The sequence below is a fragment of the Anas platyrhynchos genome, chromosome 22 (genome assembly GCF_047663525.1).
Source record: "Anas platyrhynchos isolate ZD024472 breed Pekin duck chromosome 22, IASCAAS_PekinDuck_T2T, whole genome shotgun sequence".
NCBI lineage: Eukaryota > Metazoa > Chordata > Aves > Anseriformes > Anatidae > Anas > Anas platyrhynchos.
This window is the reverse complement of record NC_092608.1, coordinates 1,857,968-1,871,643: the sequence shown is the minus strand read 5'-3', so window position 1 is coordinate 1,871,643 and position 13,676 is coordinate 1,857,968. Positions and strand designations below refer to the sequence as shown.

The 13,676-nt window shown below is 65.0% G+C and overlaps 2 protein-coding genes across 3 annotated transcripts; both read left to right on the top strand.

The window, feature by feature from the left end:
• The first annotated feature begins 547 nt into the window (after positions 1–547).
• Positions 548–2,107, top strand: HES2 (hes family bHLH transcription factor 2). Its single transcript, XM_027443421.3, has 4 exons — positions 548–699; positions 771–866; positions 1,161–1,251; positions 1,332–2,107. Exons 1-4 carry the CDS (start codon positions 637–639, stop codon positions 1,502–1,504), a joined length of 423 nt encoding a protein of 140 aa, XP_027299222.3. The 5' UTR covers positions 548–636; the 3' UTR covers positions 1,505–2,107.
• Positions 2,108–3,185: 1,078 nt separating this feature from the next.
• ACOT7 (acyl-CoA thioesterase 7) lies at positions 3,186–13,313 on the top strand. 2 transcript variants are annotated; one of them, XM_072026847.1, is made up of 10 exons: positions 3,186–3,344; positions 3,741–3,858; positions 4,154–4,310; positions 5,898–5,989; positions 6,115–6,229; positions 6,776–6,790; positions 7,269–7,355; positions 9,760–9,876; positions 10,330–10,514; positions 12,561–13,313. In XM_072026847.1, the coding sequence occupies exons 1-10, from the start codon at positions 3,292–3,294 to the stop codon at positions 12,663–12,665; spliced, it is 1,044 nt and encodes a 347-aa protein (XP_071882948.1). In that variant the 5' UTR covers positions 3,186–3,291; the 3' UTR covers positions 12,666–13,313. The 2 variants fall into 2 exon arrangements, with proteins under 2 accessions (XP_071882948.1, XP_027299210.3); XM_027443409.3 differs by lacking the exon at positions 6,776–6,790.
• The last annotated feature ends 363 nt before the right edge of the window (positions 13,314–13,676 follow it).

The following is a 13,676-nucleotide window of genomic DNA, read 5'->3' as shown; positions in this document are numbered from 1 at the left end:
GGGTGCCGCGGGCGTGGGCAGCCGCTGTGTCTCTCGGCAGCTTTGGGAGCCGCGTTTCGGCCCCGTTTTCGAGCCTTCAGGACGAGAAATTCACTTTCCGATAAGATCCGGGGCTGTGCCGGGAGCCGCTGCAGAAAGGAGGCGGCGAGGGGCGCGGGGTGCCGGCAGGGTGCCCCCCACCCCTTCTGCGCCCCCGGTCCTGCGGCAGCCGCAGGTGAGGGTCCCGCTGTGCCTCCGCCGCCCCCCCGCCGCCCGCAGCCCTGGCGGCACCGGCACCGCGGGGCTGCGCCTTCGGGCACCGACGACCGGTACCGGGGGCAGGCTCTGACGCCCCCCCCGCTCCTTCAGCACCGCGAACAGCGGCGGGGGCGCCTCCAGCACCGCGGACAGCGGCGAGGCCGGGCCTCCCCCCCCTGCCTCCCGGCCTCCCCCCCTGCCTCCCGGCCTCCCCCCCTGCCTCCGTCCCCCCCTGCCCGGCCTCCCTCCTGCCCTGCCCTCCCCTCCCCTCCCTGCCCTCCCTTCCAGCCTCTCCGTGCCCGCCCGCCCTGCCCCGACGGCGCAGTGCCGGGGAGGGAGGCGGGGCGGCCCGACGGCCCCATAAAGGCGGCGTTGGCGGCGGCGGAGCTCCGGAGCGCGATGTCCCCGACGGGCTCCCCTCCACCGAGGCCCCCGCGCCGCCCCGCCGCCGAGATGCGCAAGGTGAGCGGCCGCCCCCCCCCGGGGGGTCCCGCGGAGGCCGGGCCGCCCTCACCGCCCCCTTCTCCCCGCAGACCCTCAAGCCCCTGCTGGAGAAGCGCCGCCGCGCCCGCATCAACGAGAGCCTCAACCAGCTCAAGGCGCTCATCCTGCCGCTCGTCGGCAAGGACGTGAGTGCCCCGGCCCCGGCCCCCCCCCCCTCCCGGCCCGCCCCCGCCGCTCCGTCCCGTCGAGCCCCTTCCCGGTCCCCGGCGCTGCCCGCTCCCCCCTTCCCTGCCCGCCCGCCCCCTCGGCGCAGCCCCGACCCCTGCCCGCAGCCCCCGGCCCTGCCCTCCCTCTCCACCCCCCCCGCTTCTTCTCGCCCCAACCCTGCCCCCCCCAGCTCGTGTCCCTTGCCCGGTGCCGGTGCCCCCTCCCTCCAGTGCCCGGTGCCGGTGCCCACCGCTGACCCACCGGCCCCACAGAGCTCCCGCTGCTCCAAGCTGGAGAAGGCAGACATCCTGGAGATGACCGTGCAATTCCTCAAGGAGGTGCCGGCTGCGCCCTCGGCACCAGGTGAGCCCCCCCGGACCCCCCCCACCAACCCCCTGGTCCCCCACCCGCCCGGCCTCCCACTGACGGCCACCTCTCTGCAGAGCCCTCCGAGAGTTTCCGTGCCGGGTACCGCGCCTGCCTGGCCCGCCTGGGCACCCTGCTGCCCCCCCCGCCGCCACCCACCACCCGCCGCCACCTCCCGGAGCTGCCGCCTGCCACCTGCCCCAAGGCCACCCCGCCGCCACCCACCACCCCGCTCTGGCGGCCCTGGTAGCCCCCCCCCGGTGCATCGCTGTACATAGCCCTATTTATTTGTACAGACCCCAGGGACCCCCTTTGTACAAATAAACCTTTTGCCAAAGCTGCGCTCTGCTGCCCGGGGTGCGCCGAGGGGAGCCCGGCTGGCCCCCAGCTGTACCCCGGCTCGGTCCACGTCCCTCCTGCCTGCACCACCTGCCCAGGCCTCCCCCCGGGAGCGGTGAAACGGCAGCCAGCGTGGTCCGGCTGCAGCCACGGCCCCCCGGTAATTACCCAGGCAAGCTGCGGCACGGGCACCTTGACGCAACGGCCTGGCAGCGCTCGCACCCTGCTCCTGCATCAGGCCTGGGCCTGTCCCCAGCCTCGCACGTGGGCACGCGGTGGCCCTGCCAGCTCCTGGCCGCGGATTTTGGGCGCCGGGGAAGCTGCGTCCACCTTGGGGTCTCGGGGGAACCCACAGGGGAGGTGCCGCATCCCCACTGTGTTCTCCAGCCGCTCTGTCCCGTTGCTCCCAGCAGTTCCCAGCAAGCTGGGCACGAGGCTTCCTCGAGCACTGGGAACCACGAGGGATGGGGAAGGAGAGGGATGGGGCTGCGGGCAGCCCAACGGGGTGTCCTCCTGCTCGGGCAGGTGCCAGCAGGTGTCTGCACAGGCCCCGAGGCTGCGACCTCCCTGAACCTCCTGGGGTGGGCAGCTGAGCAGGGGGAGGCAGCAGTGGGGCTGCAGCACCTCGGGGCAGAGCGCAGCCCCACGGCAGAGCTGTGGGGCCACCATCCCGCCCGTGCCTGCAGCCAGGGCTTGTCCGGGTGGCTCCTGGAGCGGGGACACCGTGGGCTGCTCACCGTGGAGCCGTGGCAGGGCCATGAGAGCTGCCCGGGCACGCCGCAGCGGCTCCGCCGCCCACGGGGGCTCCGGGTGACGAAGCAGTTTCGCTCAGCACTTCCAGGGTCCCGGGCGCTGCCCGCGGCCCCCGGGGCTGGCAGGGAAGCTCCACGCGAGCGTGGGAAAGGAGCGGGTGTCGGCAGGGAGTCGTGACCCAGCCCCACACGTGTCTGCCCGGTGCTGGGCACCCCACGGTTCGCTCGTGGGCCCTGGGTGTGCACAGCACGGCTGGGGGGAGCCGGGGCTGTGTGAGTGCCAAGCTCCCGGGTGGCCGGGATCTCGCTGCCCAGCTGGCTCCGGTGGCCCAGGCTGGTGTCAGGGAGCCTCTGCCCGCTGCCAGCCTCTGTGGCGCGGTGTTCCCGTGGCTCCCGCAGGGCAGAGGGGTCCCGGAGCCCACCTGGGTGCCGGGCACCCGGTGCTGGCTGTGGGGCTCCCCCAGCTCCGGGCTGGGTGCCGTACCGGGGACGGTGCTTTTAGGGAACGGAGGCTTGGAGGGGAACGAGCCCCCCGGGTATGCTCGGGGCACAACCGGGCACGGCTCGGCCGGGGGCACCGGGGGAGCGGCTCGGGGGTGCCCCGGGGCCTCCCCCCGGCGGGTAAAGCACCGGGTGGGGCAGGTGCACCGGGAGCCTCCGGTGCTGGGAGAGGCGTGCGGGGGGGCGCACCGGCGGCGGGGCTGCCGGCACCGGGGGATGCGCCCTGGGCGCCGCCGGGTCCCGGTGCCGGTGCCGGTCCCGGTGCCGGTGCCGGTGCCATCCCGGTGCCATCCCGGTGCCGTCCCCGCCCCGCCCCCCCCGGTGTCTCCGCCCCCTGCGCAGGGCCGGGGCGGAGCGGGTTGTGCTGTGCGGGGCGGTGCCGGTTCCGTTCCGCGCCGCCGCCGCCGCCGCTGCAGCGCCGTTGCTGGCGGGCACCGGGGCCGCTATGGCGGAGCGGGGCGCACCGGGCCCGGGCCCGGCCACCATCCAGGTCTCCAGGTAACGGCCGCGACCCCCCCACATCCCGGGGGTCGCCCGGTGCCGTCCGTTTTTTTGTTTTTTTTATCCCGGTGCCGCCGCCCCGCCCGGTGCCGGTGCCCTTGGGCCGCCCTCGGGGCGCTGCAAGGGGCAGGACCGGGGCCGGGCGGGGTTTGGGGGGGGCCGGGCGGGGCTGATGGGGGGGGGCGGTCCGAGCACAGCCCCCCCCCACCCTCCGGAGGCCGCGCCCCGCTGCCGGTACCGGGAGGTTTCCAAGGAAACGGGCAGGAAGCGGGCGCCACGTGCAGCCGTCGGGGGCATCCGGGGGGCACCGGGCATGGCGGGTGGGGGGCACCGGGAGGACATGGGGGGGGGCGTCGGGCCGGACCCCCCCGCGGCTGAGCGGTGCCTCCGCAGGATCATGCGTCCCGACGACGCCAACGTGGCCGGGAACGTGCACGGCGGCACCGTGCTGAAGATGATCGAGGAGGCGGGGGCCATCATCAGCACCCGGCACTGCAACTCCGGCACCGGGGTGAGCGGGGATGGGGAGGGTAGGGGGTGCCGGCGGGGGGTGCCTGGGTGCCCCCCGTAAGCCGTGGCTGCACCCCCAGGCTCGGGGGGTGCCCCCTTTCCTGCTGCGGTGCAGCCGGAGGAAGGCGCGCGCTGCTCGCGCCATCGCGGAAGGGGAAGCGTTTTGGGGGGGTGCAGCAGGTGCTGAGCCCCTACCCGTGGGGTCCTGCGATGGAGCAGGGTGTGCTCCGTCCTCCTCCTCTTCCTCATCTTCCTTCCCCCCCGGGGGCTCTGACCCCGCTGCTCCGTGCCCCCAGGAGCCCTGCGTGGCCGCGCTGGCGCGCGTGGAGCGGACGGACTTCCTCTCCCCCATGTGCATCGGCGAGGTGGCCAACGTCAGCGCCGAGATCACCTACACCTCCAAGCACTCGGTGGAAGTCCAGGTCAACGTCATGTCCGAGAACATTTTAACAGGTAAACGGCTCCAGGTGACCCTCTGCTTCGCTCCGTATGGGGACCAGAGCCGTCCCCATATAGCGGTGTCGGGGTCTGCCCCGTGCGCGGCTGTGCCATGGGCTGGGGGTGCCCCAGTGCAGCCGAGCTCCTCGCTACGTGTGGCTCGGTGAGCATGGCAGGGACATGCAGCAATTGGCCCCGGGACCGTGGTGCTGGTGGTGCTGGTGCCCGGGGGATGCTGCGAGGAGCAGCCGGTGCCCGGCAGGCGGCAGGTTGGTGCCGCAGCGTACCGGGAGCGGCGGCCGTGACACTAGGGGGCTGTGCTGGCTGCGAGCATCGCTGCGTGCTGCGGATATCACCGGGTGTTTCTGCAGGCCCTGCTGCTGGCAGAAGCTGTGGGACCGCAGCTCGGTCCCGATGCAGCACGCAGGGCACCGCGGGGACCCCTGGCCATGCGTGGTGGCCGCTGGAGCGCGTGCTGGGTCTGTGCTCCCTCCTGGATGAAGAGGGTCTGCATTGAGATGCCCCATTGTGTTTTGGTGCAGCCTCTGCTTTTTTAGGACCTCGGTTTTTCTTTCAAGGAGGTCTCGTGGTGCTGTCTCTGGGCGTGGGGGGAAAGCAGTCCCGCTTCGGATCCCCTTCTCCAGCTGCCCACTGCTGGCCGTGGGTCTGCTGCCGGTACGAGCGCAGCCGTGGTGGCAAACCCCAGGCTCCTGCATCAGCTGTGCAGGGCCACCAGGGCTGGGAACACCTCCTGGCCCTCAAAGCTTTGGAGAAACACGTGCTATGAGCAAAGAGCCCTTGCTGATACCGCTGTGTCTCCTCCCTTATCGCATCGGGCTGGGGCACACAGCTCTGCTCTTCTTTCTCTGCCCCAGACGAGAGCTCTCTGCTCAGCTCAGGGCTTCAGCTCCGCGGGGGTTGTTGCTGAGGGCTGCAGACGTGCTGACTCGTGCTCCTAGCTTGCTGAAGGCGAGCAGCTTTCTGCGGGAGCCTTTCCTCTCATTTTGCCACCTTGCTACCCCTGGAGTGCCGGGGAGGACACGAGCTTCCAGCATCGTGCGCGGTCTCTCCAGCCCTGGCTCTCCCTGGAGCTGGTTCAGGCTCCTTCTCCTAAATCCCGAGGAGGAAATGGAGGAACCGAACCACAACCAGCAGCCAGAAGTCGCCGAATGGTGTCTGCTTTCTCTTTCGTTTCCCACCTCCCTGTTTTAGATCGCCGGTTCTGAGAAGCAGCACGGGGCAAAGAGCGCGGCTTCCCGGAACGGCTGGGCGGGGGGCACCGGGGGGGCTCCTCCGGCACCCATGGGTGTGAGCCTCCTGTCCAAGAGCTGCGGGGACACAGGGCACCCACGGGCACCAGGCAGCGCGCTGGGGAGGGGCAGCACAGCTCCTCAGGCCTGTTGTGGTGCGGCTGATGAGTTTCGACCAAAAATCGGAATAATTTAGCGCACGCGGCTGGCTCGGAGCTGACAAAAGCCCTTTCCTGGTGGTTGCCATGGTTACTGGCTGGGCTGCTCGGGGTGTTTTTGCCGGGGTGTGCCACGCCGGCAGCGCCGTGTGCCCAGGGCCGCCACCACGCTCACGCTGCCCTCCCTCTGCCAGGGGCCAAGAAGGTGACGAACAAGGCGACGCTGTGGTACGTGCCGCTGGCCCTGAAGAACGTGAACAAGGTGGTCGAGGTGCCCCCCATCCAGGTAGGGCTGGGCGCCAGCACGGGTGTCCCTGGTGTGAGCAGGGCTGGGGGGCGCCCGGGACTGCTAACGGGCACCCGGCTGCTGCCCATGGCCAGGGGGTGCTCCGAGTGTGCTTTTCCTTCCAGTATGCGCGGAAGGAGCAGGAGGACGAGGGGAGGAAGCGCTACGAGGAGCAGAAGCTGGATCGGCTGGAAACCAAGCAAAGGAACGGCGACGTGATCATGCCGGTGATCAACCCAGGTAACGCAGCCCCTGCTGGCAGCGCCTGTCTCGGGTGTCTCCATTCTTTCTGTGAGGTCTCCCTTGGCTAAAGGAAGGTGGAAAGCATCTTTTATCTTCCTGAGTTTCCTGCTGCTGGTATGCCCAAGGAGGAGGAGTTCTTTGGGCGTTTGCAGCTCTTCCAGGCCCTGTGGTCCAGCAGGGAGGCAGAGGGATGAGCTTGGGCACAAAACTAGGGCAGGCAGCTGCAGCCGGGCTTCTGGAGCTCGCGTTCACAGAACCAGCTCTGCTCTGCTGCCTGCGTGTGCTCAGAGAGCTGCAGGAGCCACGGCTCAGGCCCTCATCCTGGCTTGGTGATGCTGCAGCTACCAGGGACCCCAAAAGCGTTTCTCACAGAACTCAGATACCCACACCCTTAGTGCCGTGGGGTCAGGGTGTCAGCTTCTGGGAATGCCAAATGTGCCTGGCTGCACACGGATGCGTGGGGACTGAACTGGGTCACCTCCGTGGTAATGAATGATGAGAGTTGCTTAAATGCCTTTTTTCCTTTGCTCTCCCTGCTCACAGACAGACAGACAAAAGGTAAGGCTGGGGGCACGGTGGGTGGCAGGAGCATCTGTGCTGCTGTACAGGAATAGGTGCTGCTACCTGGGGGGGTGGGAGCAGAGATGTTGAAGCTGAGCACAAAGTGTGGTCCCCTGAGATGGTGCCAAACGCAGAGGGGTGAACAGGGCAGGTTTGGAAAACCTTGCGGGTACCCCTTGCGTTCAGTGCGCTCCAGTTTGCTTTCAGGCTCCTGCTGACATTTCAAAGAAAAAACAGAGCTTGAATAAAATTGGTAGGCAAAGAGCAGGGAGGTGGCCGTTCATCACACTTTCAGTACCCTGTGCTTTCAGGGCTTCTCGGGACCGGTGTAGGAGTTTTGTTCCGACCTGGGAGCGTTTCAGTTTGCAGCAGCTGGCGCAGCACCGTCCCCAGGGCGCATGGGACGCTGCCACGGGTGGGCTGGCAGGCACCCGCCGCACCACGCTAACCCCTCCGTGTCTCTCTCTGCGAGCAGAGCCGCACACCGTGGGCTACAGCCAGTCCAGCCTGATCCACCTGGTGGGCCCGTCGGACTGCACGCTGCTCGGCTTCGTCCACGGAGGTGAGTGAGCGCCGCGGGGAGCGGGAGGTGGGCGCATCCCAGGGAGTCCGCTCAGCGCCGCCCCAACCCCACAGCTGGTGGGGTTGAGGCACCCGGCCTCCTGCCCACAGCAAACACACCGTATGGCCGGATTTGAAGAGCAGCAGCATGCCAAATTGTTGTTGTTTTTTTTTTTTGGGGGGTGTAAGCAAGCGCTGCAGCAGGTGAAGCACCCTCGCTGCCAGGAGTGAAGCGCTGCGCCTCCTGGGCTGCAGCAGCGCCGCCAGGTGCCCCTCTGCACATCGTTTTAGCCGTGTGTGTTGTGCAGCTGATACCTGGATCCTGTGTTTGGTGACAATTATAATGCACCATTTACTTCATTTTTAGCGTTTTTGTGCTTGCGATCCCGAAGCAGTGCCTAATGGCACCGCGCGTGGTAAGCTCAGAGAGCCGGGAACGAGCCCCTGGGAGCGTGGAGAATGGTAAATGGAGTAACAGGGTGAGGATAATTGGGGAGAGCAATTTTCTCATTACCTACAAAGGACTGTCTGCGTGTGTCTGGAACGAAACGAGCAGGGCTTTCAGCGCAGCAGTAATGGGTTACCGCACCTGAAGCAGCGTTTTTTATCGGAGCTGGTTACGGATGCGGTGATCTTCAGCACAGGGTGAGCATGTGAAACTTCTTTTTTTAAACGGAAAAAAAAACCAAAACACAGCATCTTAGCAAAAATGGAGCAAGTGCAGACTGCACAGGCTTTTGGCCACGTGAATCTTTTCAGGTGGAAAACTTGTGCTGCTCCCTTGCCAGCAGCTGGTGAGTCCCCGGGGCCCACCGGAGGCTTTGGGGGCTGGCAGGGAGCAAACCCCAGGGCTGGCCCCAGGGGGTCCCTGCAGCCCCCTGCTGAACCTCGTGGCTCCAGCACCTGCAGCAGGTGGATGCAGTCGTACCCGGTTCAGCGGTGCCCCGAGAAGGCAAAGACAGAGCAGGCAGACCAGCAACGGGGCACGGGCCATGGCACCATGCGGGGAAGCACCCGCGGCACCTGTGGCTCTGACAGCCCAGGCACGGGGACGTGTTTGTCTCCCCTTCCAAAGAACAGAGCTGAGATGCCACCAAACTTCAAGGTATAATTAGCAGCTGTGAGGCCTAATTAGCACAAGGCAACAGATGCGGTAAGAATAGAGCGTGGTGCCAGCGCCGCTATTTTGATCCCAGTGCGAATCACAGGACCCTGGAAAAATCCCACCAGGGCTGCGGAACGATGTCTGCCGTGGGGACACAGCTCCAGGCTCCTGCACCGTGCTCAGGCACCTGCTCAAAAACACTTAAATCTTATCACGAGTGCACAATATTTCTCTTTTTTTTGTGCTCATCAGGCATCCCGAGCAGCCGGGCTGTTCGCAGTGGCAGCGCGGGGACGGCCGGCGGTGGCAGCGCTGCGGGGGGATGCAGGTTTCTGATGGGTTTCCCCCCCTGCTGCGTGCCCGTGGCAGTGGGGACAGCTCCCGGCCATCCCTCACCATCCTCGGTGCTCGTGGCAGGAAACGTGAGGGTGCCATCAGAGCGCTGCTGGAAAATAAAAACACGCGGCGTGGGGGGCAAACCCGCAGTGACACGGCCTGGGGGGGTCCGGAACGAGCAAACGCCGCCTCCTCCCCAGGATCTGGCACCAGCCTGGTGGCCAAAAAAAATGGGTGGTTGCCATGGCAACGCCCCGATCCCCTTGGGGCTGCTGCCATCCAGGTCGGTGGAGGCACGTGGGGCTCGTGGCTGCACCGGGGGCCAGGGCATCGCCCCTCGCCCGCCTTCAGGAGGGGTGGCTACTATTTTTATATATATATTAAGGAAACGCTGTTAAAAATAGAACCTTCAAACCCAGTCAACGCGCTGCCGCTGCTTTCAAGATCCACAGGCAGTTTTGAATTCAGAAATATCTCTGCCACCAGATGTTGGGACTCGTGTTCGGAGAGGGCTCTGGCTCTGTTTTAAAAAAAGCCCAGGGAACTGACACAGTCAGACCGTAAATCCTACAATTTTGTTGCCATCTTTCACATTGCAAATCTCAAATTATAAATACCGAGTGTAGAAATTACTGCAATTTGTGGGAGTAATTTCCTCGGGGCTGGCAGCTCTGCTGGGTGCAGTGAGGGGGGGCCTGGCGAGGGGCGAGCTGCCTGGGCAGGACGGGGGTCCTGAGCCGTGCACCAGCGAGCTGGGCGTGCAGGAGGCACGGGGCTGTGCAGCCAGGGGAAAAGATCCCTTTGCTTAGCGGGAACAGACAGGCTTCTCAGAGGAAGCCTTCTGGGCTTTGTAGTCTTTAAGCTCCAAAATAAACGCTCCAGCTCTCCAATTCTCAGCCCTGGGCTGGTGCTGGTGGCCATCGGCACCGCGCCAGGGAGCCACGGCTCTGCCTTCCTCCCGCAGGGGTCACCATGAAGCTGATGGACGAGGTCGCCGGGATCGTGGCCGCTCGCCACTGCAAGACCAACATCGTCACCGCCTCCGTGGATGCCATCAACTTCCACGAGAAGATCAAGAAAGGTCAGGGGGGTGTGGGGGTGCAGGCAGCGGTGCCTCTGCCAGCCGCACGCCGCAGGGGAACGCCGTCCTGGTGAGCCTCGTGCGGCGCTCAGCTGCCCATGGGTCCTGGTAAAGCACAAAAGAGCAGAAATCTGCAGCATCCCCTGTGCTGATGCAGAGAGGAGACCCGGGGCAGGAGGCACCTGGTACCTGGGACATGGTTTTGGGCATCGAATTAACCTAGGGTGCCCGAAACTGAGTGGTGCTGGTGCGCGAGGAGCGTCGCTGGGGCAGCCCCTGCCCTGTGGGTAACGCTGGTGGCTGCAGCCTGGGGCCGAGCCCTGCCAGGGGCATCGAGGGTGCCCCGTGGGCACACTCAGGGTCCCGTGGGTCCTGCCTGCACGTGGCGAGCTTTCTGCTCGCAGGTGTGGCCGCGGTGCCCTCGTGGGTGAGCCACCCCTCCGCTCTCTGCAGGCAGTGTTATCACCATCTCGGGGCGCATGACCTTCACGAGCAATAAGTCCATGGAAATCGAAGTCTTTGTGGATGCCGACCCTTTTGTGGATGAGCCGCAGGAGCGATACCGTGCCGTCAGCGCGTTCTTCACCTACGTGTCCCTGAGCAAGGAGGGGAAGCCCCTGCCTGTCCCCCAGCTGCTGGTAAGGGCTCGCTCGGTGCGCACCCAGCCCGATGCTGCTCGGGCTTCTGAACACAAATATTCTGCTCTTTGCTGCAAGCAGGGGAGGTTTCAGGCTTCCTGTTTATTAAACGCTGAATATTTCACATAGTTGGGCTTTTCATGTGATGCCCTCAGGGCTTTGTTGTCCAACAAAACCTCTTCCTCTGAATTGTTCAGCAGAAAAACATGAGCATAAATGAGCCTCGCCAAGCCAGGCTTCGGGGTTGGTTTTGTTTATTTATTTTTTTAATTTCTTATGGTTGAAAACTGCCAGCACAGAGGTTTGTTTTTCCTTTCTCACAACATGAGGAAAATCTGTCGCTGGAGCTTCATGGCTTCCTCCCTCCCCGCGGTGACCCAATGGGTGCCCGCAGCCCCCGGCCCCGCCGCCCTCCTCCCGCTCCCGGCTCCTGGATGCCGGCGGCGCTGAGCTGACGCAGCGCTGATGGCAGGGAGTTGTTTCTTGATTAATATTTCATGCTGAGTAGATCTCCTTCTGTTCTGCGCTCTGTGACATTTTGGAGTATTTTGTGGGCTAATTATACATTAGCCATCCAAGCTGCGCTCCTCGGAGCCGTTTTCCATCCCCGCTTCCTGCAGCAGGCGGCGCGGTGCCTCCCGCGGGCTGGGGCTGGCTCAGACCCCGCACGGCGCTGGCCAGGCCGGCAGCCCCACGGCTCCACCACCACGGTGCGAGTGCTGCCGCGGGGCTGGCGGTGCTGGAGGGCAGGATCTGGCCCGCTGCCCGGCAGGTTTCCCACCAGGCACTCGTATCCGAACGCTCGCGTCCAACCCGTGCGCTGCTTCTGGCTCCAGCCCCAGCCGAAGTTGAACTCGGGAGATCTTTTTTTAAATTTCTGAATAATTTAGGGAACGCGTGTTACTGGAATGGAATGTGCTGCGAGCTATTAATCTGTTGCTGTGAATATGTCCTGGTGGGGTTTGGTGGCACCGCAGCAGCGCGGGGCTCCTGGTGTCCTCCCTCGCAGGCAGGAGCTGAGCCGTGGGGAGCCTGGGTGCCAGACGAGGTTGTGCTCATCCCTAACGGGGGTGCTGCCAGCTCCGTTATGCTCGTGCTGGGTTCCTCTGGGTGATTCTCTGAATTAAAGAGGTCGCTGAACCGGGGCAGCCACGGCACCGTGGTCACGGGCAGCCCGTGGTGTGGCACCGCTGCCATGCAGGGAGCCAGGGGCTGCTTTTCTGTAGGGCTTTGACATCAGGGTGAGCCAAGTTTTCAGCTGTGATTGCGTTGCCTGTCCGAGCAGGCAGTCCAGGCAGAGCAGAGTTGCATCTTCTTGCTGGCAGTAATTTAATTATTAATCTCTATTGTCCCAGTGGAGCTTAGAGTAATGCATCTTTAACGAGCTCTCAGAGGGAGCCGCGCTGTGTGCAGCGATGGCATTTCTTTTTTCTCTCTGCTGCGAGCTAACCCGAAGGGCATCCATGCTGGGGGCTCAGTGGCTGGCGGGCTGGGGGCTGCTTGGAGCCCCCCACATGGGGCACATGGCTGCAGGGCTGGGAGTGAGCGGCAGCACGGGGCCAGGAGCTTGGGGACGCAGCTTCTGGGAGCTTAACATGGTGCAGTGCTGGGGGTGAGGGGTGCGATTTTGGGGCTGCCTTGCTGTGACCCTGAGTCCTCGCCGGGTGCTGGAGCGTCCCTTGGCTGGGAAAGGAGCTCCCTCATCCATGGGGCATCCAGGGGCTACGGCTGGCCAAGCTTGGGGCAGAGGGGATAGAACATGGTGCAAGGGACATGGGACAATGTGGAAGTGTCACCGCGAGGGGCCGTGAGGTGAGGGTGCTGTCCCATCGTGGGCAGCGGGAGCAGCCGGCGGTGCCCAGGACGTGGCCAGGCTCCATCCGGCACCTCCCACGGCCGGTGCTGTGGGCGCCGCCGACAGCTGGAAGGGAACTGAACTTATCGATTGAACAAAGTCCGTGTAAACTTGCCCACGCATCAGATCTGCCCGTTCAGCTCCTCATTAAGCTAATGTTCATGGCTTTGCTTTCTTTCGCTTACTGCCAGACGGAAACCGAGGACGAGAAGAGGCGCTTTGAGGAAGGGAAGGGGAGATACCTCCAAACAAAAGCCAAGAGACAGGCGCAGATGCAGCAGGCTGCCCAGCACTGATCTCCGACCCGGACCAAAGCGCTCGCAGGAGAGCCGCCGGCGACCGTGTGCTGCTCAAGTATTCACTCGGCCAAACCTCCCCGTCCCCATTCGTGTTGTGTTACGTGTGCGGGGCCTCGTGCGCTGCCACCGCGCCGTGCCGTGCCGTGCCGTGCCGTGCCGTGCCGCAGGAGCGGGCTGGAGCAGAGCCGGTGTTCTGGGTGCGCCGCAGCCATGCCAGCAGCGAGCTGCTGCTGGATTTACCGCCCTCACCCTGTGTATTAAACGGCTTAAATGCTCCAGAAAGCCTCCGGGATCCGCCTGGCTCTCGGGAGCATTTGCATGGGTTTGTCAGCGAGCCCCAGAGCCCCGGTTTTGGGGTTTAATCCCCAGCTCCTGCCCCCACCGCGGCGGCGCGCACGCACGTGGCAGCACAAGGGACGCACGAGGCCCCGAGTCTTTGTGAAGCTGTGTTAAACTTCCAGTATGTCCTAAAAATGTACACCAAAGCTTATTTATGATACTTGCGCCTATAAAAGCGACCGAGTATTGTATTGAATGTCTCAGCCCCTTTCCATTGACAGCCCTAGGTAGTATCTCCGTGCGCATCTAAGTTATTTGAGGAATTCTGTGACATGAATAAAGTCTGTCAGCTCTGACTGGAATAAAGGGGGTGTCACTTTTTTCCTGAAGCAGCGGCACGGCTGGCTTAAGAGCTTATTCCCAACCCTGGCTCCGAGCTGCCGCGGGCGTTCTGCTCCCTGCTGACATTTCCCCATTCCCTGTAATCCTCGGGGGGGCTCGTAGCCCCCCAGCCTCTGCCCTGGGGGGGTGGCAGACCCCCGGGCTGGCTCCCCAGCGTGTCCCCAATCCAAGGGGGGTGTGGGGACGGGGCGGGGGTGTCCGGGGGCAAAACCGGGCGGGGGGCTGCAGCCCCCGGGGAGGGGACCGGGGGGGACAAAGGGATGATGAAGGGACGAAGCCGCTGTCCCCGTCGCCGCGCCCAGCACCGCGGCTGTCCCCGCGTTGTCC